Here is a 26,250-nt window from a genome sequence, read left to right as displayed (position 1 = left end):
GGCTTCATTGCATGCCCCCTAGTCCTAGTATTAAACAAGCAATTCACATCTACCTGTTCCACTTCACTACTTTATAGACCTGTATCATATATCCCCTCAGCTGTCTTTTCTCCAAGCTGAAGAGCCCGACTTCAGCTTTTCCTCATAGGTAAGTCGTCCCATCCCCTTTTATCATCTTTTGTCACCCTTTTCTAAATTTCACTGTATCTTTGAGATGCAGTGACCAGAATTGAACACAATATTCAAGGTGCGGTCGCACCATGGAGCGATATGAAAGCATAACATCCCGGCCATGCAAATCTTGGGCAGCAAGGACCATCACTAAGTACAGTTCCACAGTGATGAATACTGTCCCAACTAACCTAAGGAGAACCAAACCCAGTCTTCTGTATAACCATACATACTTCTACCACTGAGCCAACTTATGTTCATTTGAAATATTGCCACATAGTACCCTTTTTGACCCTAAGGATGTCCAGTCATTGAACACTTTGCATGTACCCCAAAACAGCAACAGGACTAGTGGTTAGATTACCAGTCTTGACATCCAGAGGTGGCCGGTTCAAATCCTGCCACTACTCCTTGTGATCTTGGGCGAGTCACTTAACCCTCCATTGCCTCAGGTACAAAGTTATATTGTACCTGAATGCAACTCACCCTAAGCTACTACTGAAAGGTGTGAGAAAAAGCCAAATAAAAAAATGCAGCATTACCAAAAAGCATTTACCTTACTTCCACAAACTGAAAGAGACCGATAGTAAACTTTTTGCTCAGAGCTTGAGTCACCTGTAAGCAAGAAAGGACAGAGAAAATTTCACTGGAGAGGTCAAGATTTCTCTTGCTGCTAGTCACACAGGAGTATGTCGTATATACCACAAGATGCAGCTCACTCCACAATCCCACACCTTACTTTCCCCTACATATCCTTGGAAGACAACCCAGATGGATGGAATTTCATCCATGTACTGCAACTACTTCAACAAGCCCCCTCAGTCTTACCTTACAGGGCTGAGTATTACATTTGCTTTACAAGAGTAAATCATCATAATGTGATATCATTCAAATTTAATTCAGATATCAACTAGACTGCTTATGAAATGTTTTGATACAGCATACCTGTATGTAAGCCAGTAGAATGAGGAAAAGGTTTCTTCATCCACTTACCTCATCTTTCAAGCTGCTCAATGCAGGCTGCAAGAAGTCAGAGGCAGCCACAAAACCCATTCTCAAAGTGCAAAAGGAAACAGACAGTCTCTCAGGCTCCAGGTTCTTTAGGGTGTAGTCTATCAAAAGAAAGAAAGAAAAATGAGTAGTATCAGAGGTATAGCCAGCCCTCCAATTTTGGGGGCACCCAGGGGTGGATGAGGGGGGGGGGGGGTCACCATATTCCTCCCCTCCCAGCACACTTATACCATTGCTGGCAGGGATGCCAAGGCCCTGCCAAAGAAAGTTCCAGAAAGTCACTCCCCTCCTCACACTGCTTTAGTACAAATCAGCGGTGTGCCTCCAGCTGCCCCCCTCCTCCCCAATGGCTACAAGACTGAATATCCTCTGAGAGCAAAGAGGGGAAAAAGGACAGAGGGAGAAAATTGAACAGGCACAGAGTGAAAAAAAAATGTAAACAGCAAAGCAGGAAAAAAAAATAGGCCATATGGACAAAAGATATGGCAAAATCTAGTGCTCAGTTAGACTTCTTCTAAAGAGGCACAAATATAATGCCTACTAGTAAAAAAGGCCCGTTTCTGACACAAATGAAACGGGCGCTAGCAAGGTTTTCCTCTGAGTGTGTATGTTTGGGAGAGTGTATGTGAGAGTGACTGTTTGAGAGTCGGAGTGAAAGTGTGATTGTGTGAGAGAGAGCGTGAGTCTGGGTGTGAGTGTGTTTGTGAGAGAGTGTGTGTGTGAGAATGAGAGTGTGTGCAAGTGTGTATGTGAGACACAGTGTGAGTGAGAGTGTGTGTGTGTGGGCGAGAGAGAGAGTGTGTGTGAGACACAGATTCTCTGTTTGAGTGAGTGTATGAGACCAAGCGAGTGTGTGACTGTGTGGCACATAGAGAGTGAATGTGAGACAGAGTGTGTGAGAGTGAGAAAGACATTGTATATGAGAGAGAGAGTGTGAGCCGTGCCCTTCCAATCCATGGCCATCTGTCCCCTGCCCCCTCCATTCATCCTTTTCCAGCAATTCCCCTCTGTCCCTGAGCCCTGCCCTCCCAATCCATGGCCATCCATGTTTGTCTGTCACCTGCCCCCTCCATTCATCCCTATCCAGCATTTCCCCTCTCTGCTTGAGGCCTGCCCTGCAATCCATATCCATCCATGCCCATCTGTCCCCTCCATTAATCCCTATGCAGCAATTCCCCTCTCCCTGAGTCCTGCCCTTCCAATCCATGCCCATCCATGCTCCTCTGTCACCTGGCCCCTCCATTTTTCCCTATCCAGCATTTCCCCTCTCTGCCTGAGGCCTGCCCTGCAATCCATATCCATCCATGCCCATCTGTCCCCTCCATTCATCCCTATGCAGCAATTCCCCTCTCCCTGAGTCCTGCCCTTCCAATCCATGCCCATCCATGCTCTTCTGTCAACTGGCCCCTCCATTTTTCTCTATCCAGCATCTCCCCTCTCTGCCTGAGGCCTGCTCTGTAATCCATATCCATCCATGCCCATCTGTCCCCTCCATTCATCCCTATCCAGCAATTCCCCTCTCCCTGAGTCCTGCCCTTCCAATCCATGTCCATCCATGCTCATCTGTCACCTGGCCCCTCCATTTTTCCCTATCCAGCATTTCCCCTCTCTGCCTGAGGCCTGCTCTGTAATCCATGCTCCTCTGTCCCCTGCCCCCTCCATTCACCCATTTCCAGTAATTCCCCTCTCTCCCTGTGCTCTGCCCTCCTAATCCATACCCATCCATGCTCCTCTGTCCCCTGCCGCCTCCATTCATCCTTTTCCAGCAAGTCCCCTCTCGCCCTTCCATGACCCCCCCCCCTCGCATCCATGCTACGCTCTCTCCCATGTCCCAGCCTGGCCCGCCCTCTTCTCCCCCCCCCCTTCGCATCCATGCCTCGCATCCATGCCCCCCCCTCGCATCCATGCATCCCTTTTTTTTTTTTTTTTTAATTCTTTTTAACTTTACCTCCGTGGCGGTTCGTGCAGCGAAGCGTCAGGGAAGGAGGCGGCGCTCCCGACGTCTAGCTTTCCCTTCGCTGTGTTCCGCCTTGTTTTGAAGGCGGAACACAGCGAAGGGAAGGCTAGACGTCGGGAGCGCCGCCTCCTTCCCTGACGTTTCGCTTCCGGATTTGTTTTTTTTGTCGCGAGGGCGGGGCAGAGACGGCTGGCTGGCTTGAAGGCTTCACACCACGAATCCCCGAACCCTTCAGCCTCAGCCTGGGAGTGACGTCAGATGGCTTCACGGCTTCAAGGCTTCAGGCTTCAGACTTCCGGCTTCAAGCTTCCGGCTTCACAGAACGTTCACGGTGCGTTTTATTATATTAGATAATGTTGCCCAACATTTAGATAAAGACAAATGGGGTTCACACTCTCCACAGGAACAGAACAGTAAAGGGGTGGAAAGGACCCAAAAATCAAATGGTCAGCCACACAAGGGTAAGATGCTCCGAAAGAACCCTTTATTCAGACCCAACACAGTCCATGCTTCAGCTAGAGCAGCCTTCTTCAGGGGTCAATCTATTGGTGTTCAGTAATATATTAATTGATGGAACATTTAGATATCTTGACAAGCTTTTTAACATGCTGCTGGAACAAATGCAAAAAAAAATCAATTTTTTGCATTTGTTCCGGCAGCATGATCATTTGATTTTGGGTCCTTTCCACCCCTTTACTGTTGTGCCCAACATTTAGATTTCACTGTTGTGGTTTTAAGTTTTACACTAGGCTACATTCTGTTGAGATAACAGGCTAGCATTTGTTTAAAACAGCCATGTTCTAGTTAAAAATAAGGGTAGTACTGTTTAATGTTAAGTGTTGATCAAGCTGGCTGACTACTGGGCCCATAATTTCTAGTTTGGGAAAGGGGGTGTGTAATTTGAGGGTTTGAGCTCCATAGACTGGAGGCTAGTACCTACACCCTAGCAAAGCTAAAATCCTTGCTATAATGAGGTACTGCCTTAAGAGCTTTTTTTTTTTTTTTGGGGGGGGGGGGGGGGGGGAGTTCTCTATATAAAATTTATAGCACAAGTAAACAGAGAAATTACTCTATTTCACCTCAATTGTCAGATTAGTTACTTACTTTTTGACTGCAGAGAATGAATATCTATTGACCAGTTGAAAAAGGCACTTGTTTTCTTGTACACCTCAGTGACAACTGTGCGGATAATGTCAGAGCTAGAGGGTATTGGAAGATCCTGCCGGAACTTGATCTCACATTCAACCACCACAGAGCCATTTCTGCAGGGGTGGGGGGGGGGGGGGGGGGGGGGGGGGAGAGGGAAAGAGAAGGAGAATGGGACTCATGGACTGACTTTTTTTTTGTAATTACATTCAAAGTGGTTTACATAGTATATACAGGTACTTATTTGTACTTGGGCGATGGAGGGTTAGGGAGTTGCAGTGGTGATCGAACCCAGTTCTCCAGGATCAGGGCCTGCTGCACTAACCGCTAGGGTACTCTTCCCCCCCCCCCCCCACCCCACGAAAAGATAGGAGATGGACAAATTAAGCTAGTGTTTGAGTGAACTCACCTCAAAGAAAATACTTGTTCCCCCCCCCCCCCCCAAAAAAAAAAAAAAGTTGACGTGAGGGACATACAAATCCCATGCCACAGAACCTAGCTTACTGTACAATGGGTTTCACTAATGCAGGGGTGGGCAACCTGCCACCCATGGGCCAAATGCAGCCCCAAGTCTATGGAAATACACAGAAACCTTCATTAACCAGAGTTTTTACTATTTTAAATACTGAAAAAAATTTCTGTGAAACACAGAATAGCCACTCAAACTGAAAACTGCCAAGTTTTTGCTTACTGTATATACTTGAAATAAACCCTAACATTTCTTGCTTCTCGCGCCACCTCATAGCTATTACAGATCACTTGACCTAGCCTGTAGAGGCAATAGCCCTTTTAAATTGACCAGCATGGGCTGAGACCCAAACCACTGCCATAGGCTGGATACAACTGTACATCTCCTTGCCAAACTGATACAACTACCAGATCCCTAGTATTTCAGCAGCATAGAGGTCTTCACTAATGATCCAGAGTCAGGAGAGCAGGCATCCTCATGCTGGGCAACAGGCAACCCACTGGTATGTGACTGTCCTTTCCTCTTCACCTCCCCACCCTCCCCCGGCCACCTCTAATTTGGATCCAGCTAGGCAAAAATCTTAAGCACTAACAGGCAGATGATCAAAAGCAAACACCAGCGATAGAGGCTGTTAGCGCCATACTAGCACCGGCGTTTGCTACCGCCTTGAAATTTGGCCATCCCTGCAACAGGGCAGTTGAGGACGTCCATCTTCCGATTTAAAGATGGGCATCCTTCTCTTTCCATTGGGCTCCAGCCCAGACCTGTCAAACAAGTGTGGGAGGATTGTGCTGAGCGCATGCTCAGGCACAATTCTCCTGCACTTCTACCCCATAATCAGAGATAATTGCGCTGCTTAAATTTGCATGCATTATCTCTGATCATAGATCTAATAGCGCCCTGCGCTGTTCCAGCGCTGTTTGGACCAGCGCGGGGCTTTTATCATCTGCCTGTAACTATCATTTCCTCTTCTCTCCCTCACTGATTTGCTCTTCAGTGGACAGAGATCCACTAACTTCCTCTATCATCACTGGTGTGCAGTAGCTAATACTACCTCTTCACACCAAGATGACATGCTAAGGAGGTTCTCATTGGCCCATGTACCTGAAGAGGTTTTAATATTTCAGTATCCCCCCCCCCCCCCCCCCCCCCAAAAAAAAAAAACAGCAGAGCTCCCCTTGCTCTATCCTTAACAAGCAGAGTTTACACTTCTTCTCAAGAGCCCCCCCCCCCCCCCAGGGCTTAACATATTACCCGTGGTCTAGTGGCACGAGTGATCCCCAGTAGCTCCTGCCCATGCTGTCTGTAAACAACTGCCAGTCTAGTGAGATTGCCATTTTGTGAATGGAGCCAGCACATGCCAAAAGTGTTTATTATGTTCAAGGATGTACAGTATTTGTCACAGAGTCTATGGAGCACTGTGTTATTTCCAACTCTAAAATTACATAGTGTTGCAGCCTGCTAGAGGTACCACCGACATTCATGCAGCCCTCTAGCTAAAGTTTGCCCACCTCTCTGCACCAATGGAATAGAGTATCATGGCTAGAATTTGCTAAGCTGCAGAAGAGCTCAGTGCTAATATTCTGAAGTTCATAGGACTTGGGGGGCCTTGTTTTACCAAAAGATCAAGTTTCCTTTTGAAGGATTTGCTAAGGACAAAAGGTACAGTGGATGGCCAGAGACTTCAGAATTTAAACTTCATACATTTTTTTTCTCTCCTAAGCAACAGATTATCTAATTGTTTTGTGTATTAGATTGCTATGCCACCTTAGTTTAGAGTTAGGACAAAGCCTAGATTTTAAAGTGGAGTGGCCTAGTGGTTTGAGCACCGGTCTTGCAATCCAGAGGTGGCCGGTTCAAATCCCACTGCTGCTCCTTGTGATCTTAGGCAGTGGAGTCACTTAACCCTCTATTGCCTCAGGTACAACCTTAGATTGTGAGCCCTCCTGGGACAGAAATATCCAGTGTACCTGAATGTACACAACCTAAAAACAATTTACAAACTAATTAACTTTCGTAAATCTCTGAAGACCTCTCTCTTCAACAAAGCTTACCACAACGATCAGTAAATGTAACACATCACCACTTTACCTTATATTCTGAATTTCTGCCTGATCCTATTATGTCATTCATGTTTTCTATGCAACACCAATTGTTATCTTCTACTCAGGAATGGCGAATGCCATAACAGAACATTGTAAGCCACATTGAGCCTGCAAATAGGTGGGAAAATGTGGGATAGAAATGCAACAAATAAATGTAACTCACCTTGAGCTACTACTGAAAAAGGTGTGAGCAAAATCTAAATAAAAAAGGAAGAGGTGTATACCTTTCTCTCTCTGCACCCTGGTTCAAAACTTTAGGGACCTCCTGTTGCTCATGCACAGATAATTATGTGATTATCTCTGGCAAAATATGACCAAAGGTCACAGATCTAAAATGTTGAGACTTGGATCCATGATGTGAAATATCAGCTAATCAAGATTGAGATATTATACGGTTATCTAGATTTCTTAACCTGGAAGTGAACTCTTTAAGGCTGTTTATGGTTTTAACACTAGTCATGTCTTCCCACAAAGTCACATATGTATTGTGTTTACAAGGAGGAAGTAGTGTCATGCATTTGCTGGAATATACATTGAGACAAAGCCTTGTGTGTAGCATTTTTGTTAAACAGAGCAATATTTTTATCTATAGTCTGTCGTGTTGGGCCTCTTTTTGCTTAAGGTGAGTGTAAATGCAATTTATATTACTGCAGGAATATCCAAGTTAAAGACTAAGCACTTCTGAGACGTTATCTTCAAACTGCTAATAGTTTTTTTAGTCACTAACCTGTCATTGTATTTTTAGTATAGAGAAGCCAAAGTTAGTGACCACATGCTAGAACTTCAACGAGCTAGCAGAATACTTACAAGAAGTGGAGCACATTTGTTTGGAGATAGCGCCTGCCATATCTTGAGAAAATGATTTTGTTTAACTGGAAACAGAAGAGATTAGAAGCAAAGTTAATGGACAGATTAATATTCTCAAAGTGCTAAGAGATCGTGGCAGTACTGATAGAGTGCTAGATTGTCAACTACAAAAAAAAAGTAATTAAAGGCATCTCAGAAAGATTCTTAGGCTATTTGAATATGGCTAGGGGGAGCAGGGCATACTGATTCAAGTCTATTCCAGGAATTCAGGGCAGTGAAGGTGAAACAAGTGGCGTGGGGAGGGGGGGGGGGGGGGAGTTTGATAAGTTGTCTAATGGGTGGCCATGACATTGGGTTAATAGTTGCTATTTACTTTTTTTTTTTATGCAGCCTACTTTCCTAGAGAAAGCTTCCAGGGCTGGCACAAAGCTTGTTATCTGACTAGATTCCCTATTCCTTAGAACTTAAGACTTTTCTATACTGTTTAAAGAAAAAAAAAAATCACCCAAACTGGGCCCTTTACATAGTACTGTATACATCGGGTATATGTTTTTTACAATGCATGCTAGCATCCTAAACCTCCAGGCTCTATGACCAAGGATTACTAAAGGAGCAGAGCTAGCTCACCTATTGATATCAGGTTATTTAAGAAATCCAGTGATGGACGGTCTTCATGTTGGACATGGATGCATCAAGCATTCTTAATGCTCATGTCTTAGATTATATCCCCGAGATCTACCACCTATTTTAACTCTTACCCATTTTATAAAACTGGTGTGATCAGAGTAGCTAATAGCTACTTTGGTTCTACTTCATGAAGTTACCCTTGAAGGCCTTGTCAGCAAGAGAATGGAGAGTATAGAGAGGTTATGGGATGTGGCCCATTTTCTAAGTTATACTTACAGTTAATATTACTTCATGCTCCAGTTTCTTGTAAGCAGCAGCAGATTTGTTCTGAAGTTCCTCTGTGTATGGAATACCAGTAAGACGGTATCTGAGTGGTAGTGTACCCAACGTAGTACAAGCAAGTTCATCTAAGCTAGGTTCATTCTTAGTGGGCATTTCAAATAGGGGAACATTTAACTCTGGCACCAGTGATTCCAGCAATGTTGGATCAGTTTCAGTTGTTGATGCCATCCATCCAGAAGTCTTGGAGGTCAGCGATTGGATTGTAGTAAAGTTCTTCAATGTAGTTGTTAGCTGTCTAACAAATAAAGGGTCAAATCTTGATAGTGGTGCCATTCGCTTTGTACTACGGAAAGAATACTTTGATGATACTACCGACTCTGCAATAAGGGGATCAGTTATAAATATAGATGTGCTTCTTGCCTCTATTTTTGAAGAGGTTTGCTTTGTTCCAAGGTGATCCACTGCAGATGTGAGCAGGGATATTGGTATTGTAGTGAAGGAACGAGCCACTGTAGAGGTTAGTGATTCTGATGGCCTGGTTCCAAGATGCTTTGTAGGTGCAGATAAAGACCATGAAGACATTGTAACATTTTGAACACTTCTAGTAGATGAACTGGAAAGATTTTTTGAGATTGAACTTGAAACACCTTCACGTTTAAGTGGTAGAGATGTACGTTTATGATCTAGGAAGAGTTTATAAGTTGTAACATTGTGAAAATCAGAATGTGTGGCAATGGTATTGGACAGCAAGGCAGCTACACTGCTTTCCGTTTCAGTAGACAAAGGATCAAATAGTGTAGTGTAATTTGACAGCACTCTTGTTGCTTTTAGGTGAATACGAGGGGAAGCAGCATGATATCGATAGTAAACTGTGCCAGTAGATTTGGTTTTACTAGTGTGTGCCTTCTGAGCTCCAAGTGATGCTAAAGTCAGGCTGCTATTTGGGGTGGTCGTCATGACCCTGGAGTGGAATGTAGGTAGCTTAACGTGATGTAGGTGTGTTGAACTGGTGACATTTAACAGTACCACTGAGGTACTTACCCAGTGAGGAGCTTTGGACACAGCAGTTATGTTATAATTATGTGCTGTAGCAGTATAGTTGTGTTGAAGAGAAACTGTGTGGGGTTGCAAACTGGGAGACACACTGGAACTGATATTGAGGCAATTTGCCATTGTACTTGTTTTAGGTGGAAAAATAAAGGCTACACCTTTTTTTGATGTTATATTCATATTTGGAGGGCTCAACTTATCTGCAGTACCAGAAAACACATTTGCAGTCTTCAGTAATGAAGTCTTCAATCTACTGGACACTTTTGAAGCAGTCGTCACATTAAGCTGAAGGAGAGAGACATATGAAGACTCCGCACAAGTAGCGTTTTGACAAGCTGTTTGTATTGGAATGTTCATATTTTCTGCAACACTTGAGTCCAGAAGTTTTGTAACAGAGAAAGAGCCAGCAGCCACAGCTATGGTCTCTCCACCTCTCATAGAAGAGATAAGATGCTTATGATCCAGTACAGTGTGCTGCATGTTGGCATGTGTAGCAGTGATAGTGAAAACACTGGAAGAGTTGGATTCTGCAGTCTCAGGTAATACAACTAATGGTCTTGAAGGTGATATAGAAGGATCATGCTTCAATACATAGGATGTACGAGTATCAGGATCTGCTCTCCTTTCTGTTATGCTAATAGCTTGTGCTATAGGAGGAACTGTTTGCTTTTCAACTAATGTCAAGTTAGCAATTGCTCGTGTGCTCAGGTTACCTCTGTGTGTTACAGCAGCAGTTATAGCACTAGGCAGAACATTTTCAGATACTGTTATGGCAACATGATTACTAGCTTCTGTACCAGTAGGTTGTAAAGGATCAGGCACATTAAACCTCTTTGGAAAGTCAGGCAGTGATGAGAACACCGTTGATGTCAGCCAGTCACTTGAATTAGTTTCCATTGAAAATGGATGTAACTTAGCTGTCCAAGATGCATCTTTAGTACTGAACAGATCTGAAGAACCCACTGAAGAGGCAGTAACTACGTGTGGTGTTGCAACATCAGAATACCTGGCAGAGTCAGTATTTTCAATTTCCTGAGCTAGGAAAGTGGATGGCATTTTGTCTTCTCTACCCAAGTCAAGCTGGACTTGGGAGTCAAAAATTCTCTCAGTAGCATTTATCATTGCACTGGACCCCAAAACATCTTCCATTTTTTTGTAATCGGTAGTAGGAGCAGATGCCAGACCACGAGGAGGAATCTCTGAAGTGTGCTTATAACAAGGTGGAGTAACCTTAATGTCACTTACGGACAAAGTGACTATTGGCCAGTCCCCACTGCCACCATTCAGATAAGATGCCCATTCATATAGTATATTAGCAGGGCCTGGTGTATTACTGGTAGAACCTGAAGCCATAGTACTAAATGAGTGTACCAACTCATTACCCGAGACAACAGGGGCTGCAGATGTACAGGTCAAACATCTGCTATTTCTCATATGAGCTGGTTCTGTCAAGAAAATATTTGAATACCCTGTTGGTAAAGTTCTTCTTGAACGATTAGTTCTTATAGTCGCAAGACCAGATTCAAGGTCTGGTAAATTTAATATTGCAGAATGATTTGACGCCGTCATTCCACTGAATGGAGTAAAATACTTGTCAACAGCATTCAGCTGAAGCATTCTGGTAATGCTATGCAATACATTAGCAAACTGTCTACCAGCTTTGGTAGTTGGGACAGTAGAGAATATAGAAAGATCTGCCTTTTCTATAGCAGTGGGCCTATCAGGAAGAACTATACCTAAACTTGAAACAATCTCAAGTGGGGCACCTACTGAAGTGTTAGAGGATCTTGGTAAACTGGGTTGAAGACCTGTGTTTACAGTAACAGGATAGGTAGAATCCTGTACAGTCTTAGTTTTTGTCCCCATCATTAATGGCTTAGTTACAACTGCAGTTGATAATGACTCCAAGGTGTTCCTGTGTGTCATCTGGGAGGCTTTTAAGGCAGTGCTTCGAAAAGAAATATTAACCCGTGGCTGCAGATTGCCAGAGTTTAAGTTCAAACTAGTACTGGAACCATTAGACACCAACTTATAGAATGGGAAAGAAGTTTTACCCTCAGTTACTGCGACTAGAAATTCAGATTTTGTTAAGCTAAGAAGTGATACTGTAATGTTACCTTGCTCAGGTGTGCCATGGGATTGTGCCCCCATGTGTGTCAGGACAGACTGATTTATTACAAGATAAGGGGAACTAGAAATATTGTACTAGGTACTGATGTGGTCTTTTCAGTTGACAAAATTAATTCTGGCATAGCTTGATATAGAGAAGTAAACTTCTCAACCAGAAAAGAATTAGGCAGAGCAGAAGCAATAGTCAAGTTCCTGCTCATAAGAGTAGATGAAAAATTCAAAATGGGAGAAGCTCCATCCACCATATAATTTTTAGAGACAGGACTGAAGATATTTGAAGTTGTATTCTCTTCATTTGGTGCTGTGGCATTTTGTTCTATGGTAGACTTCATGGAAAAATGCTCTATACGAGTAAATGGAGAACTTGTAGGACTATAATCTTTTAGTATAATGGTTTGATGGCTAGGAGATACTGTAGTAGGTTTAACATACATCTCTTTAGAAAATTCATCAGTAAATGGAAATCTGGAAAAATCTGTGTGACTGCTTAAAGAACCTGCCATGAGCAAAGTGTCATGTGTTGGCCAGGTGGGAAGACTGGTGATAGATGGCGATTTTTCTTGCAAAGTGATGAGGTGCTGTTGGAAGGGAGATGTTGTAGTCCTCAGTGGAACAGGAGAATAATTTAATTTCACATTCATTAAATCAAGACCAGCATTCAAAAGAGCTGCACGAGGTAAGGGAGTAACAGCACCCCCATCTGAAATGCCTCCAAAATTAGTAGAAAAATATGGAAATGTTTCGTCTCCTAAAGGAAGAGGTATTTCAGTAGTTGATGCAACATGAGTTCCTGACTTGGACTCTATTGCAAACTGAGCAGAGCTTGCCAAGCTCATGAAGTTTTCTGTAGTAATAACAGTTTGATTAGGAAGTTTATATGCAGACATTTTATCCATTCCTTCAGTAGAACCCAGTGTAAAAGGAGCAGCTGTTCTATTAGAGGGTTGAAGTAGTAACACATTTGAAGAGATACAGGATTTGTTTCTACCATCAGATATTTTAGAAGGTAAAGCAGCAGCACTTTTGGAGACCATGAGAGGGGTAACTTCTAAAGGGCCATGGAATGCAATAATTTCTTTGATGTATGTTTAAAAGTATTGATTTCCGATATGCTTGGCAATATAAGCCTGGCCTTGTCAGTGGTTATTGACAGAGAAGATCCAAGTCTGGAAGTATCAACAGTTCTTCCCAAAATATGAGAGAGACCAACTTTGTGCTTTGTATTCATAAAGGGCAATTGTGATACTAAGCTAGCACTTCTAGGGGCAGATTGATATGAAACATTTGATGTAGCCCAATGCTGAGTTACACCTGAAACAAGTTGCATTTTGAAAGCTAAGTCAGAGACTCTTAGAAAACTTGAGGGCTCTATTAACCCAGATGATGCATTGCCCTCAGGAAAGGTCATAGTTAAGGTAGATTTAAATGGAGAGTCAGTAATATTTCTAGAGGTTGAGGGGGAAAGCTTAGACTCTATGAAGTCATGACTAGGAGCAAGCTTAGACTCTATGAAGTCAACGTCAGCTCCTTTTAAGTCTGTGGTACTTGCAAACTTAATCTTTTTCATAGGAGACACACTCAAGCTGCGTGCTATTGCAGTTGATCCAATACTGGATGGCATTTTTGAGCGTGTAGCTCTTATGAAGGGGACAGCCTTTAACAGCATCTTGTTCTTATGTGTATGATGCAGACTAGATAGAGTCTCAGCAGTGCTACTTGAATCAAGTGATTTATCAGATGTGGTGGTAGGAACCACATATGCTAATTCAGAGCTCTCTTTTCCAGAGAATGTTGAGTTTACCATCTTATCTAAGAGAGATATTAAAAGATAATTGGAAACATGTTCAGTGGTAGAAGGCACAGCTTTATCTTTTAAGACTCCAGGTACCAGCTTTGTTATTGTCAAGTGGGTGGTCACAGGCAGATTTATGTTCCCAGAAAACAGCCTAAAAGGGTGTACTAAGCCTCCCATCCAAGGCCTAAATTTCAAATCATTGGCAGCATTCAGAATCCTGGCATCACTGGAGACCATGATCCTGCTCTCATTTTCATGGGCCCTTGACTTTCCATGTAGTACCTTCTTCCCCCCAAAAAGAGAAGCAACCCATTTCTCTAAGGCAACTTGCCAAGCTTTTTTGTCTTTTGTAAATGTTTTTGAAGAAAGTGAATGTACTTGTTTGAACTGGAAAGTTGTTGGCAAGTCAGTAATCAAGTTCAATGACCTTCTAGCTTCCTTCTTTGATCGGTGATGTCTCATCTTTAAGGCATGCCTTTCAAACGCTTCACTGGTTGAGGAAAGAGTGGACATCCGACCAGTGACAAACAAACCCAATATCTGGCTGTCATCTTTTGTTTGTGAGAATGGAGAGCTTGTACTCAAAATACCACTAGCAGCCATAGAAGCTGCCTTATTTAAGCTATTTTGTTGCAGTAATGTTCTCCGTCTCCATGCAATATAGTCCAGAATAGGTAGTTTTGACTTTGGTGAAATTTCACATGCATAACTCTGGCAAGGTTCTAGAACAGATTGGAAGTGTGACGAGAATGTGGACATGTTGCTAGGAACCTGCCAAGCATGAAGAGAAGATATTGAATGTCTTCCTGCAGGTAATCCTGTGTTATGTGCATAAGTGCTAGTAATGAGGCAGGTAACCATGGCCAAGAAGCCTTGTAATTGTATCATCATACAAGTCGTAGTATAAGGTGATGTGGCTCTCGTGTTCTTCGATGAACCCTTGTGCCTTTTCCAGGCCGTCACTGAAGCTTCATTGAGGGTATCCATGTTTCTTAAAGGTCCTCCCTCACTGGTCACTGCAGAATCCATCTTTGTTGGCTCTGCTGTGAAACAAAAATGATTATATTGAACCGAGTTGAAAAAAGTTCTAGAAAACAGATCAGATATTGAAGTTAAAGCAAATTCTGCTTACATACTATGCTTGTCACCTAAACGGAAAAGCCTGCTAAAACAGCAGCAAGGAGCCATAATTGAAACATTTATTCTTTGCCTTTAGCTCTAGCGGGAGCAATATCTACAGTGAATCCTATCAGACCAGTTTATGCTACACTGTCAGCAGATGGAGCAAGATCATACCATCATTGCAGTACAAGGAATGGTGCAGACAAGACACTTTACTAGCATGTAAAGAAAATGGCCACTGAATAAGGTCAGGAGTTAGGAAACTTCCAAGAGCGAGTATATTAAACACACAGACAGGTCTCTAAAATGGAATGTCAGGGAAAAGGAAAATAAGTCATGTCATGAAAAGATAGAAATGGAACTGAAGAAAGAGCAACATTTCCAGGAGACAAAGTAGATGTCTGTATAAAATTAAGGCCTGCAGCTCTAGACACTTAGCCAACCCATTCTAAGAGGTTCCCTTAAACAAAGGATGAGCAACCAATGGGCACTAAAGATAAGCCTGAGACTCCCACTGCAGAACCATATTTCCTGCTCTGCTGATATGGTTGGATTGAGATTCAGTTTACTCTGGTATTTATCAGAAAGCTTCCAGAATTTTTCTACAAATTACAGCAGCTAGAAGGATCTTCTGATTTGCCTTTGTTGGCTGCCTGTTCGAGCTTGATATTTAAGATCCTACAGGGCCAAGCTTCTGTACACCTAATCAACTTGGTTGATGTTTAGACATCTAATCATATCAGATAGCGATCAGTTGACTTTTCCCTTTAAAACCTTTCCTCGGCATAAATAAGAATATCCTCCTTATCAGTGCTTCTCAACCTGGTCCTTAGGTACCCCCAGTCCCATGAGGTCTTCAGAATATCTGCAATGAATATGCATGAGATTTATATACCAAGGAGGTAGTGCATGCAAGTCTTCTCATGCATATGCATCATTGATATCCTGCAAGCCTGACTGGCTAGGTGTGCCTGGAGGACACTGCTTTAAAATGTTAATCTTATCACATATTACAAGAGTATGACGACAAGATCAATAAGTGTACAACCCTGCAATCTGTTAGCATTCTAAGGCTAAGAAACGAAAAGAAAAGTGAGAACAAACAGTTCCAATCGTAATGAAAACTGTTTAGGATCTTTGTTGGAATGAGCAGATTAGAAGTGTGAGCTTGAATCCTCTTCTATGGAGGGTAAAAAGACAAGTGTCTGCCTGCTCACTTCAAGGATAGGCTATAGGTCAAAAAAGCTTGACCATCCAAAAAGACTGGGTCTTAACTGTCTGTGCTCCCTTGGCCATTAGTACATGCTACCATCATGATGTTCAAGTATACTACACACTGCTTCTTCTAAGAGCAAAGAAATGTAGTAGTTCTAGCCCGAGGCTTAACCAAGACCCTATACTATCTGACCAAGAGATACTTTCCCAGCCTACTATAGATGCAGACAAACGAAAGTTTTTCTTTCATTTACATAAAAGTTATGCAATTCAGACCTAATTTTTCCTTATAAGGATGGGCAGGCAGCCCACCATGACCTGCCTTTAAGGGGAACAAAATGGATAATTAGGTCAGCAATAGCAAAGCCTGGTGGGGGGGGGGGGGGGGGCAGCTTGCATATGAAGGCTTGGAGGAATATCTAGACTACTAACCAAACTTCACCAATAGGACTGCCTAAACTGGTGGACTACAAGCAACAAATGGACAGGACTCCGCTCATTCCTTAAAGTCACCACCCATCTACAATCTAGCAGCTGGATCATCCTGGAGACTCACCAATTCTCCTGATGTGGCCCCCTATCACAATACAGCTATAGGAACTTTCATCCTTTTTTCTAAGAGCTGGTGGCAGTTTGCATTACATTTTAGAGATGGGGAGAGTGCAAAGGGTAGTGCTAAGAATTTCAAAAAAGCTCTCCAAGTGGAGAAATAAAGACAGCCAATGACCTTCTTGAGAGTTTGACAATTGAAGGGATGGCTTCTCTGATCCATCTAGTAGCGTATCCAATATCTTGGATCCTGATAGGGCTATCTCCTTTCAGGCATTTAAGGATCTTTCTAGGGAAACTATTCCCCACTAAAATTTTGAAAGTCAACAGAACACTGGGGTACCTACTAGAGTGTCAACTCACAGGGATAACCTTATGAACAATATACAGGTCCAAAATGTCCCATTTCAGGTAGAAATGCTTCAAATTACCACCCTTGACCTGGTGCCCAATCCTGGCCTCCATGGGATGTTTTGGCAACCCTAATCCAAATTCTAAAGAGCAGACTCCTTTAACATGCATTTTGACTTGTCTTCACCCAAGGCTATTTGGACATATTTACCACCTTTTTGAAAGAATTCATTCAAGGTGGTGTACAGTAAGAATAAATCAAACTGAAGCAATAGACAATTACAGCAGTAAAAATAAGTATGGCATAGTATACTACTTTTAAGTGTTGACACAGTATAAGCAAGTGACCTCACTTGTTGATATCCTGGAATTGAGAGCCTCCCCCCCCCCCCCCCCCAAGTCATGAAGCGGCAACTGATTTCCAGTCACACAGCCTTATTTTAGTAAAAAAAAAAAAAAAAAAAACCTGACAAGTTTGCCCAGATTCAAGATGCCCACTGAACTGGAAATACTCAAGCCAGTAAACCAAGACACAGGTCACATTGCAGCAGAAGCTAACAAAAAGACAGAATTGTTAATACAGGGGAGAGGAGTCTGCTTGAACAGATCTTATACGGCAGTGTCTATTCACTAGGATATTTGTTGGTATCTGTACTTTCGTTCTCTGTGTTAAGAAACCCCTACCCTATATTGGGAAAGAATAAGTCAGCAGAAGAACTTGCTGCTTTCAAGGACCCTCAATAGACATGGCAAGGATTTTTCATAATCTCCTTCTGGGGCTCATGAAGAAAGTCACCCCCCTTACCCAACGTGAGACCTGGGAGCCACCAAGGATGTCTTCCCTCTTGCAGAGATGCTCTTCTCCCATCTCTGTAAATTGGCTCACCCCCCCCCCCCCCCCACCACCACCACCAACTTGGTTATATTTTTCTTCCAACATTCTGAAAAGCCCCAGACTATCAGCCCTTCCAGCTTAGGGATAAGGAAGGGAAAAAAAATTGATAAGGTCACAGGCCCATGCAAAAATAGTACATCAGTGGGAGTGACCACCACCTGCTATGATACTGTAGAAGAGGTCCAAGTAGGGGCCAAGGAGAAGTGGAGAGTTTATATCAGTTATATAAAGAAAAAGTTCTTCTGATGAGAGCATAGCCTTGGAGAGCATGAGCTAAAAATATTCTGTTATCTGTAACTACTGAAACTATATGGGACCTCGAGACTAGACATAAAACCAGGCATAAGGGAGGAATGTGTGTGTAGTCTAGCCAAAGATAAGGTGTGCTCTAAATGAAAAAGCAATGTGTGAGAAAGTATATAAATCACTAAAAGTTATCATGTAATGGAAAGTGCCATCATGCTGACTTGCTATTAAAAGCCAGAGCTGAGAAGGGAATTCAAGTCAGTCAAGTAAGGCTGCTAAAACTTTGCAGCTGCGAGACTACTTCCCTAAAGTTTTAGCTCACGTGTGTATTTGCTGCTGTTATCTTATTCCCTAGCACAGACCTCTGTGAGCCAAGAGGTGAGGTAGGGTGTTTCCACCAGGTTGAATCAGAACTGCAGTCAATAGCAGGGGTCAACTGCTCCCCCTCCTCCCCATTCCATGCTCTTCTTGTTTGGAAAGGCTACTCCCCAATTCCCTCACAGGTGTTCTAAGCCTACTACCCAAAGACCAAGAAGTGCAATGGTTGTGTTGCACACATGGGGATGTGTGGAGGCAGGCACTTCAAGTTGCATAGTATCAGCTTTCCCCCCTCCTGTGTGAGAGACATGACTAACCCTAGCTGATGCTGAACATAAGTCAGTACTCCCCCCCTTCTCTTTTGAACAGCTTTAGTAGCTACTGTTCTATACAAAAGAGGAAGTCAAAAGAAAAATGGTTGGCAAGTCTGAAGTCAACATTATTCTCTGCCAAGGAGGTCCTCTCCTGACCTAGCCCTCTACAGGGGAAGAATAGTATGTACGCTGTTGCCCTGGAAGCCTACAAATCTCACTCCCAGTCCAGCAGGTACCACCATCTGCTGGAGACAAGTGCATTGTGTGTCACTTCATTGCTACAAGGAAGCTTTGTCCTCTGTGACCATCTGCTGGCAGGTGGTATAAACCCATGCCTGCACCATCTAGCAAGAAACCTGAAGTTTTTTTTTTTTTTTTTTTTTGGGGGGGGGGGGGGGGGGGGGGGAGATTAGATTTCAGGCCTTTGTACTGTAAATCAGCTAGAACAGCACCAGGAGTCCCCAAGTCATAACTTGAAAAATAAGACATAAGTTGTATAAGAGGAGATGGATCCAAACTGCATTTGGACTGCTGTGCTCTCTCATTAACACACAACTGGCTCTAAAAGCCAAACCTTATATATTTACATTTACAATGGCTCTGTGTTCCAGAAATAGCTAGTACTGCATATTTAAATTTCAGACTTGGTCTGTGAGACAAACTTTGCAGAGGAGTTAACAGAGAAGCTTACACTTTTAAAAAAAAGTCAAAAGTATGGCTGATGAGAACTCTACAAAAATATATTCTTCATGGATCAAGTCACAAATGAAGCAACTATTTCAAGTGCACACACCTTTGTAGGTAGCTCTGAAATGTAAGCACAACCGATCATTTGTATAAAAAAAAAAGCAAATGCTTAAGTACATACATTTTTTAGTAATAAAATATACAAGAGAATATGAATCCTGCAACACCATACAGAAAACAACATAAGCCATAAAGTTTACTCTCAAGGATCAAATTCTCAAGGTTGTTGAGCAGGGCTTCCCAAACCTGTCCTAGGGACCCCACAGCAGTAATGTTTTCAGAATATCCACCATAGATATAGCATGCAAAATTGATTTTCATGACGTCCATTGTCAATTCCCTGAAAACTTGACTGACTGTGGGGTCCCTGGGACATGTTTGGGAAGCCCTACTCAACAGCCCCAAGAGTAAACTTCACAACTTATTTTGCTTTCTGTATGGTGTTTCAGGCTTCATATTGAAGCCCTATTCTCGAGTATAAAAGGTGCCTTGGAAAATAAATTCACCATTTTGCTTAGAAGCAGCTACATATGTATCCTCTCCCCTTAGGCTCCCCTGTACCTACAGGAACTACTTTTAGGTACCACTGGGCTTGAGTCTGATGGCATTAATCAGACAAGAACTTTTTCATAAGCCAATTTAGAAAGTGCACTTTAGGGTTGAAAGCTGTTATAAGACTTTCATAAAATCAGGAATATTTGTTATAAATCTCAGCTTTTAAAAAAAAAAAAAAAAAGCAGCATGTTGTATGACAGACATGAATAGTGTCAGCAGCAAGGGGTACACCTGAAAGTGGGAAGCTTACTAACTTCTGCTCTTGCTTATGTAAAGGAATAATTGGTTTTGCTTGATATACTGCAGTTTGGAGAATCCATCAGCAGAGTTTACAATATATAATACTAAAGGTAACCTGTACAATAGTACAGAATAAAATAATAACCCACTGAACTTCAGAAAATATGTTCAAAACAGGATTACAATTAAAAGGAAGAAAAAAAGCCTCAGAGCAGATCAATTGATCTATAGAGTTAAAGGTTCCAGTTGATCTGGAACACTTGAGGCTTTCTTTCCTTTAATTGTATTCCTGTCATATATGTTCAGGTGGGCCATTTTGGTCTTTTTGTTTTGATTGTTTGACTTAAATGATTATACACCTATTTATATTAATAGTACGGAATGGGATAGAATGAAGCTTTATATGGGACATGCAGGTCATGAACCATAAAATAACTTTACAGCAGTAACAGAATTATGAGCAAAGCTAGGCCTCTGTGAACAGGCTATGAACAGGTTAAGAGTCACTGAGAAGCTAAATAAGAATTGCACAGAATGTGAATCTCATGTCAGCTTGCCCTTCTGTTGGAGAGACAGGCAGATATGGAATAATAACAGAGATATGTGTGGCAGGAGAATGAAGTAATGTAAGGGAAATTTGCTGCTGATCATGAAAGCAGATAAGGAAGAGAACTTTGGTTACTAGGAAGATTGTTTTTGCAAAGTAGGATAACCTTACTGACCTTGCTTATAAGCAAATATGTTATGAAGAACTTTACTTCTGTAAGATGGAAGTACAAAGTCAGCATATTCTAACATATTCCAGCAGCCTCTGTCTATGATTCTCCTTTTATACCCTTTTCACTCATATTCTAGTATTAGAATATGCTGACTTTGTACTTCCAATACTAGCCTATAAGAGAAAAGGGTATACATGGAGAATCATGGACAGAGGCATTGGAGCCGACTCTGTGGGTGCTTGAACACCCCCAATATTAAGAAAGTTCCTTGTATGTGTCCAGGGATGGATTATTTTCATTGGGTTTAGCACCTCCAATAATTTTGAAAAGTTGGCTCCTATGGACAGAGGCAATCAGAGAGCTAATGTCAGAGGTCACGTTTGTGTCCCGGTTGCTGTCTTATATGAGAATGAATTACGTATTCTAATTGTAGTCCTGATTGGTAAATGTAACAATTACTGATTATTCTCATATTACTATAGCCTTCTGCGTCTCCACCTGATGGCGTTAGGACCATAATCCCTGGAGTGCTGGATATTCCAGGTTACAGGTAACTAGTACCTTTATACCTGGGAGAGGGCAGAAAGATAAGAAGAAAAGGAAGGAAATCTGCTCATGACATGTACAGACCCACCTCTCATCCCAAGATGGAAAGCTTTAAGACTTACCATGCCAGCAGAAAGATAAACGTCTTTGTTAGGACACTGCACTCCCCTCAGCCTCTTCTGGAAGGAAAAGTTACCTAATACATATAAAATTCATGTTGGTAAATACTGAACATTAAGGAGATCTTTGTTAGCAAACAATTCTAAGCTTAAAAGAAAGCTCATGTCTTTGTTTCCAGAACTAAGTGGCATTAAACTATGGCTGGCTTTCAAGATATCCACTATGAACAGGCATGCAATTAGATCTAGATACAGTAGAGGTAGTGCCTACAGGTCGCTATCAATTGACTGGCTGGTTGTGCCAGGAGGACTAGGCTGAGAACCACTGGTTTAGACAATGAAAAAAAAATGTACTCACCTTTTTTTTTTTTTAAGTGGGAGTGAATTTCTATCAAAGCAAGCTGAATGGGCCAATAGTTCTAATTTTAAGAGACATTTTAATGTAATTAACATAGTAAATGTGTAGTATGTATGGAATTGTAAACCTGCCTGCTTAATGTTACCTTTCCTCATTTACAGCTGAGATGAGAGTGTAGCAGTCATAGCCCTAGTTTTGTTTACTTCTAAAAATTCTAGTTATTTGTAGCACATAGTACAAGCATAAGATCCAAGTTATACCACTTTTTGGCGAGGAAAGAGAAATTAGGAAAAAGTGGTAGAGGCTATTTTTAGTCTTTCATATCCAGAATGTTAACCCCTATTATATTTGTATCCCGCACTTTCCCACTAAAAGCAGGCTCAATGCGGCTTACATAGTAATAGGTAACACAGAATTTTGTTATGTAAAGTAGGAAATTAAGTATAACATAATAGAAGGATGGATGGGTAATAGGATGGGTAATAGGATGGGTAGGAAGGTGGAGACCGATCAGGTGATAGAGAGATGAGGGTAAGGTGGGAGATAGATTCTGGGTCAATATGGTTTTCTCTTCAGTATATGCAAGGTACATAAACCTACAGGTTTAGGGACAGGTCAGCCTACTACAGAGATCTAGCCAGCCTTTAACCAAACGTTTAATGTTTTCTCCCTACATTAATTGAAGTAAGAATCGGCCTATACGTTTAAGGGGAGATTTTACACATATTTGAAGTGTAAGATTCTGCACGCTTAACCAAACAATATAATCACGCTACTTTAATAGCATTTGTAGTTTCTTGTGTACGGAACTCCGCCTTCTTAATTATCAGACCAACTGAGTCCTGCCTAACCCTTCTTACAATCACCTTTCTTTCTCTTCTCCGAGGCTCTTTAGCGTGAACCTTCCCCCAAAGCGAAACGACGGCTCACTTTCTTTCCCTTTTTCTCTTAATCCTTCTCTCCCCAGAGAGTATTATCTTCTTCCCCATGTCCCAGGATCTCCCAAGCTCAAGATGCCACTTCTCTGCCCGAAACTCGAGCTCCTGAAAATTCCTTTTCCCATTCCCTCCACTATATTCCCTCAGTTCTCTTCCCCAATCTCCAGCATCCCGTATGTTTTTTTTTAACCTCTAAGTCCTGGTTTGTTTGTTTTTTTCTCTTCTTGTCCATTCAGCCAGGGTTTCGCTCAGCCCTAAGGTTTGTACTGCTTTTGTACATTCCCTTTGCTTCCCGCCCCACATGATCTCGTTTCCCCAAGTTTCCTACTAAATTCCACGCAAACTGTACTTCTTCTCCAATAAAACCATAACATACACTCACACTAGACTAGCTCACCAAACTTACAATAATAACGTACTATGGAAAAATTACCTTAGTACTACTCTTCTAAGTACAGAAAAGAACAAACCCAACTCGGCGGCTTCTTATCCCTCTTCTCTTCCGCGCATTTTTTTTTTTTTTTTTTTTTTGGGGGGGGGGGGGGGGGTCAGCTTCAGGTGTGAAGGGTTCTCATTTGGGCTCAATTAGTATAAAATGCAGGTGAAACGTCTCGATCCTAGTCTGGGATATAAAGCCTGAGCGCTTGTGACACTACGGCCTTACTTGCAGATAGACGCTTTTCAAAGGGTTCTAGAAGGAAGCTTATTTTTAGAAGGCTTAGGACGATCAGGAACGGGTCAGCTGCTCATTTTAATGGCGGGATGAGAATGTTAATTTTCGGTTTATTTTAGAGGTATAATACCAGAGTGTAAAGTGATTCCAGAGATACCGAGTTCCCTAAACTACCACCCAAAACTACCCCACTCTAGCTACCCTACCCTCAAAACTATCTCCATTGCCACTACTACACCTAAAAACTACAGTTCAAAACTACACCCATCCCCTCTCTCCGCTAAACCAAAGACACAGGCACTGTTTATAGAATAGGCGCTGGGATCCTTGGGCATGAGGATTTACACCGACTAAAACCTAGTGTAAAACGTGTCTAAATTAGCCGCTGATCTGCTTAATTCTCTAACAGTGCATGCAAATTCCAGAAGTGTTCCTGACCCACCAATGTCCCCCATGACCATGCCCCCTTTTGGAGCCATGCACAAAAATTGATGTGCGCATCTTTATAGAATGACTAAAAGATGTGTGTATAAATTTTTAATATTGCCAATGAGTGTAAATAATTATTAGCATAAATTTATCAGCACCAGTTGGCTGATTATGCAATTAAATGGCACATGTCCAAATTTGTGCATGCAATTTTTAGTGCCATATAAGGGATAATGCTCTTTGCCAGAAGTTTCAACCCAGAGCAAGATAACCCAATACTGTTACTTTGCATGTGAAGGGCAATTCTATAAACTATTGATATATTAATAGGGTAAGGAGAAAATCGATGGGTCCAACTTTCTTCATCGGCATAAAAAACCCTTTACTCTTCACTCTTGCTAAAAACTCCACAGGAAGTTCTTAATAGATCAATATGGAGTTTTTAGCAAGAGTGAAGAGTAAAGGGTTTTTTATGCCGATGAAGAAAGTTGGACCCATTGATTTTCGCCTTATCCTATTAATATATAAAGGGTGGAGGGGTCACGTGATGGTGGCGACCTGAGCAGACATCTTTAGCTTGGCTCCCCTCTCCCTTGCTGCTTTAAGCTGCTAATTTACAACAGCCTATGGATGTAAGTGCCCAACGGTAACCAGAGAAATAGTGCTGATTACTGAGCTGCCAGAAGAGCGATCCTTTTGGTTGGGGATTCCCAGATTACTCGGGTATGCCAACAAAATTTGTGTAGCCAGGATGAGAGAAGGCAGCACCTGCTCCAAAAAAATGGCACTGCCCACCCCTCACGCTGACTCTCAACAAGGTTCCATGCGGCATTTGTCTCAACTCCTTGATGACAAATTGGCAAAGCTTCACGCCAGCATGGAGATTAAAGATTGTGTAGCCAGCCATGCGGTAAGACTTCAGCATGTTGAAGAACGTGTCTCCGTGCAGGAGGACTGGGTGACATCGATAGAAGGTCAGCTTGGTGCCTTGGAGGAGCAGGTGCGTTCCCTGGCAAAGTGGAAGATCAAGAGAATAGGGGCTGCAGAAAAAAATCTACAAATTATTGGCATTCCAGAGGATGTTCCTGACTCTGCCCTTATGGACCTGGTTGAGAAATGGCTGCCACAAACCTTGGGATTACTACCCGATGCAGGCCCTGTACAAGTGGAACGCATACACAGAATTGGAGCCCGCAAGGAGAATGTTAACAAGCCAAGATTGGTCATAGCATGCTTCCTTAATTATGCGGTCAAGGCCAGATTGTTAGCCCTTTACAAGAAGCAGCATTCCTTAGAGTATAAGGGAGCCCGCTTGTTGTTGTTCCAGGACTTTTCAGCCCCTGTGGCAGACCAACGTAGGTTGATGGCACCGTACTGCTCCCAACTATTCTCAAGAGGCATCAGGTTTGCTTTTCAGCATCCTGCTAGAGTTCATATTGCCCATGATGATCGAATAGTGACTCTAACTAAAGCTGAGGAGCTAAGGGTTTTTCTGGACAAGCTACTCCACTCGCAGCAGTCATAAATTATTATACTTCTCTGGATTGGATTTTGCCTGAGGTGAACTGACTTGCGCTAAGGAGTTCATGCACAGTTACAATTAAGGAGTTTTGTTTGAAGATGGACTAGTTGTTGAGCCCCTAGATTGTGGAGCCACTGTCACTTTTCAGTTTTTAGCAGCAACACGAGGGTGCTAGACCCTTGTAGCCCAAATCACTAGATCACGTGGAGGGGCATTTTCGAAAGGGATGTCCATGTTTTGATATGGATGTCCTTGCAAAACGTCCCGATCCAGGGGCGGGGAAACCCGTATTTTTGAAACAAGATGGACGTCCATCTTTCGTTTCGAAAATACCATCAGGGACGTCCAAATCCTTATATTTGGTCGTCCCTAGACTTGGTCGTTTCTGATTTTTGGCGATAAGGATGTCCATTTCAGAAATGACCAAATGCAAGCCATTTGGTCATGGGAGGAGTTAGCATTTGTAGTGCACTGGTCCCCCTTACATACCAGGACACCAACTGGGCACCCTAGGGGGCACTGCAGTGGACTTCATAAATTGATCCCAGGTACATAGCTCCCTTTTGTGTGCTGAGCCCCCCAAACTCCCCCAAAACCCACTACCCACAACTGTACACCAGTACCATAGCCCTTACAGGTGAAGGGGGGCACATAGAAGTGGGTCTGTGGTGAGGTTTGGAGGGCTGAAGGGGGGCACCTAGATGTGGGTAGTGGGTTTGTGGTGGGTTTTGGAGGGCTCGCTGTTTCCTCCACAGATATAACAGGTAGGGGGGGTATGGGCCTGGGTCCACCTGCCTGAAGCGCTCTGCACCCACTAAAACTGCTCCCGGGACCTGCATACTGC

General features: G+C 42.6%; 1 protein-coding gene across 2 annotated transcripts in view; it reads right to left on the bottom strand.

The window, feature by feature from the left end:
* Window positions 1-23,268, bottom strand: part of LOC115457306 — a 58,352-nt gene extending 35,084 nt beyond the window's left edge. Inside the window, exons 1-7 of one of the 2 annotated variants that reach the window (XM_030186730.1) lie at window positions 23,216-23,268; window positions 21,490-21,563; window positions 8,570-14,593; window positions 7,667-7,731; window positions 4,244-4,401; window positions 1,165-1,283; window positions 728-786 (exon numbers count right to left, since the gene is read on the bottom strand). In XM_030186730.1, the coding sequence (XP_030042590.1) occupies window positions 728-786; window positions 1,165-1,283; window positions 4,244-4,401; window positions 7,667-7,731; window positions 8,570-11,776 (3,608 nt within the window). In that variant the 5' untranslated portion in view covers window positions 11,777-14,593; window positions 21,490-21,563; window positions 23,216-23,268. Of the gene's footprint in view, window positions 1-727; window positions 787-1,164; window positions 1,284-4,239; window positions 4,402-7,666; window positions 7,732-8,569; window positions 14,594-21,489; window positions 21,564-23,215 lie in introns of those variants that run through there. The other variant, XM_030186736.1, reaches the window with a different exon arrangement.
* Window positions 23,269-26,250: the final 2,982 nt, after the last annotated feature.

Source organism: Microcaecilia unicolor, chromosome 1, assembly GCF_901765095.1.
Source record: "Microcaecilia unicolor chromosome 1, aMicUni1.1, whole genome shotgun sequence".
NCBI classification, from domain to species: domain Eukaryota; kingdom Metazoa; phylum Chordata; class Amphibia; order Gymnophiona; family Siphonopidae; genus Microcaecilia; species Microcaecilia unicolor.
This window is presented reverse-complemented; position numbering and strand designations above follow the sequence as displayed.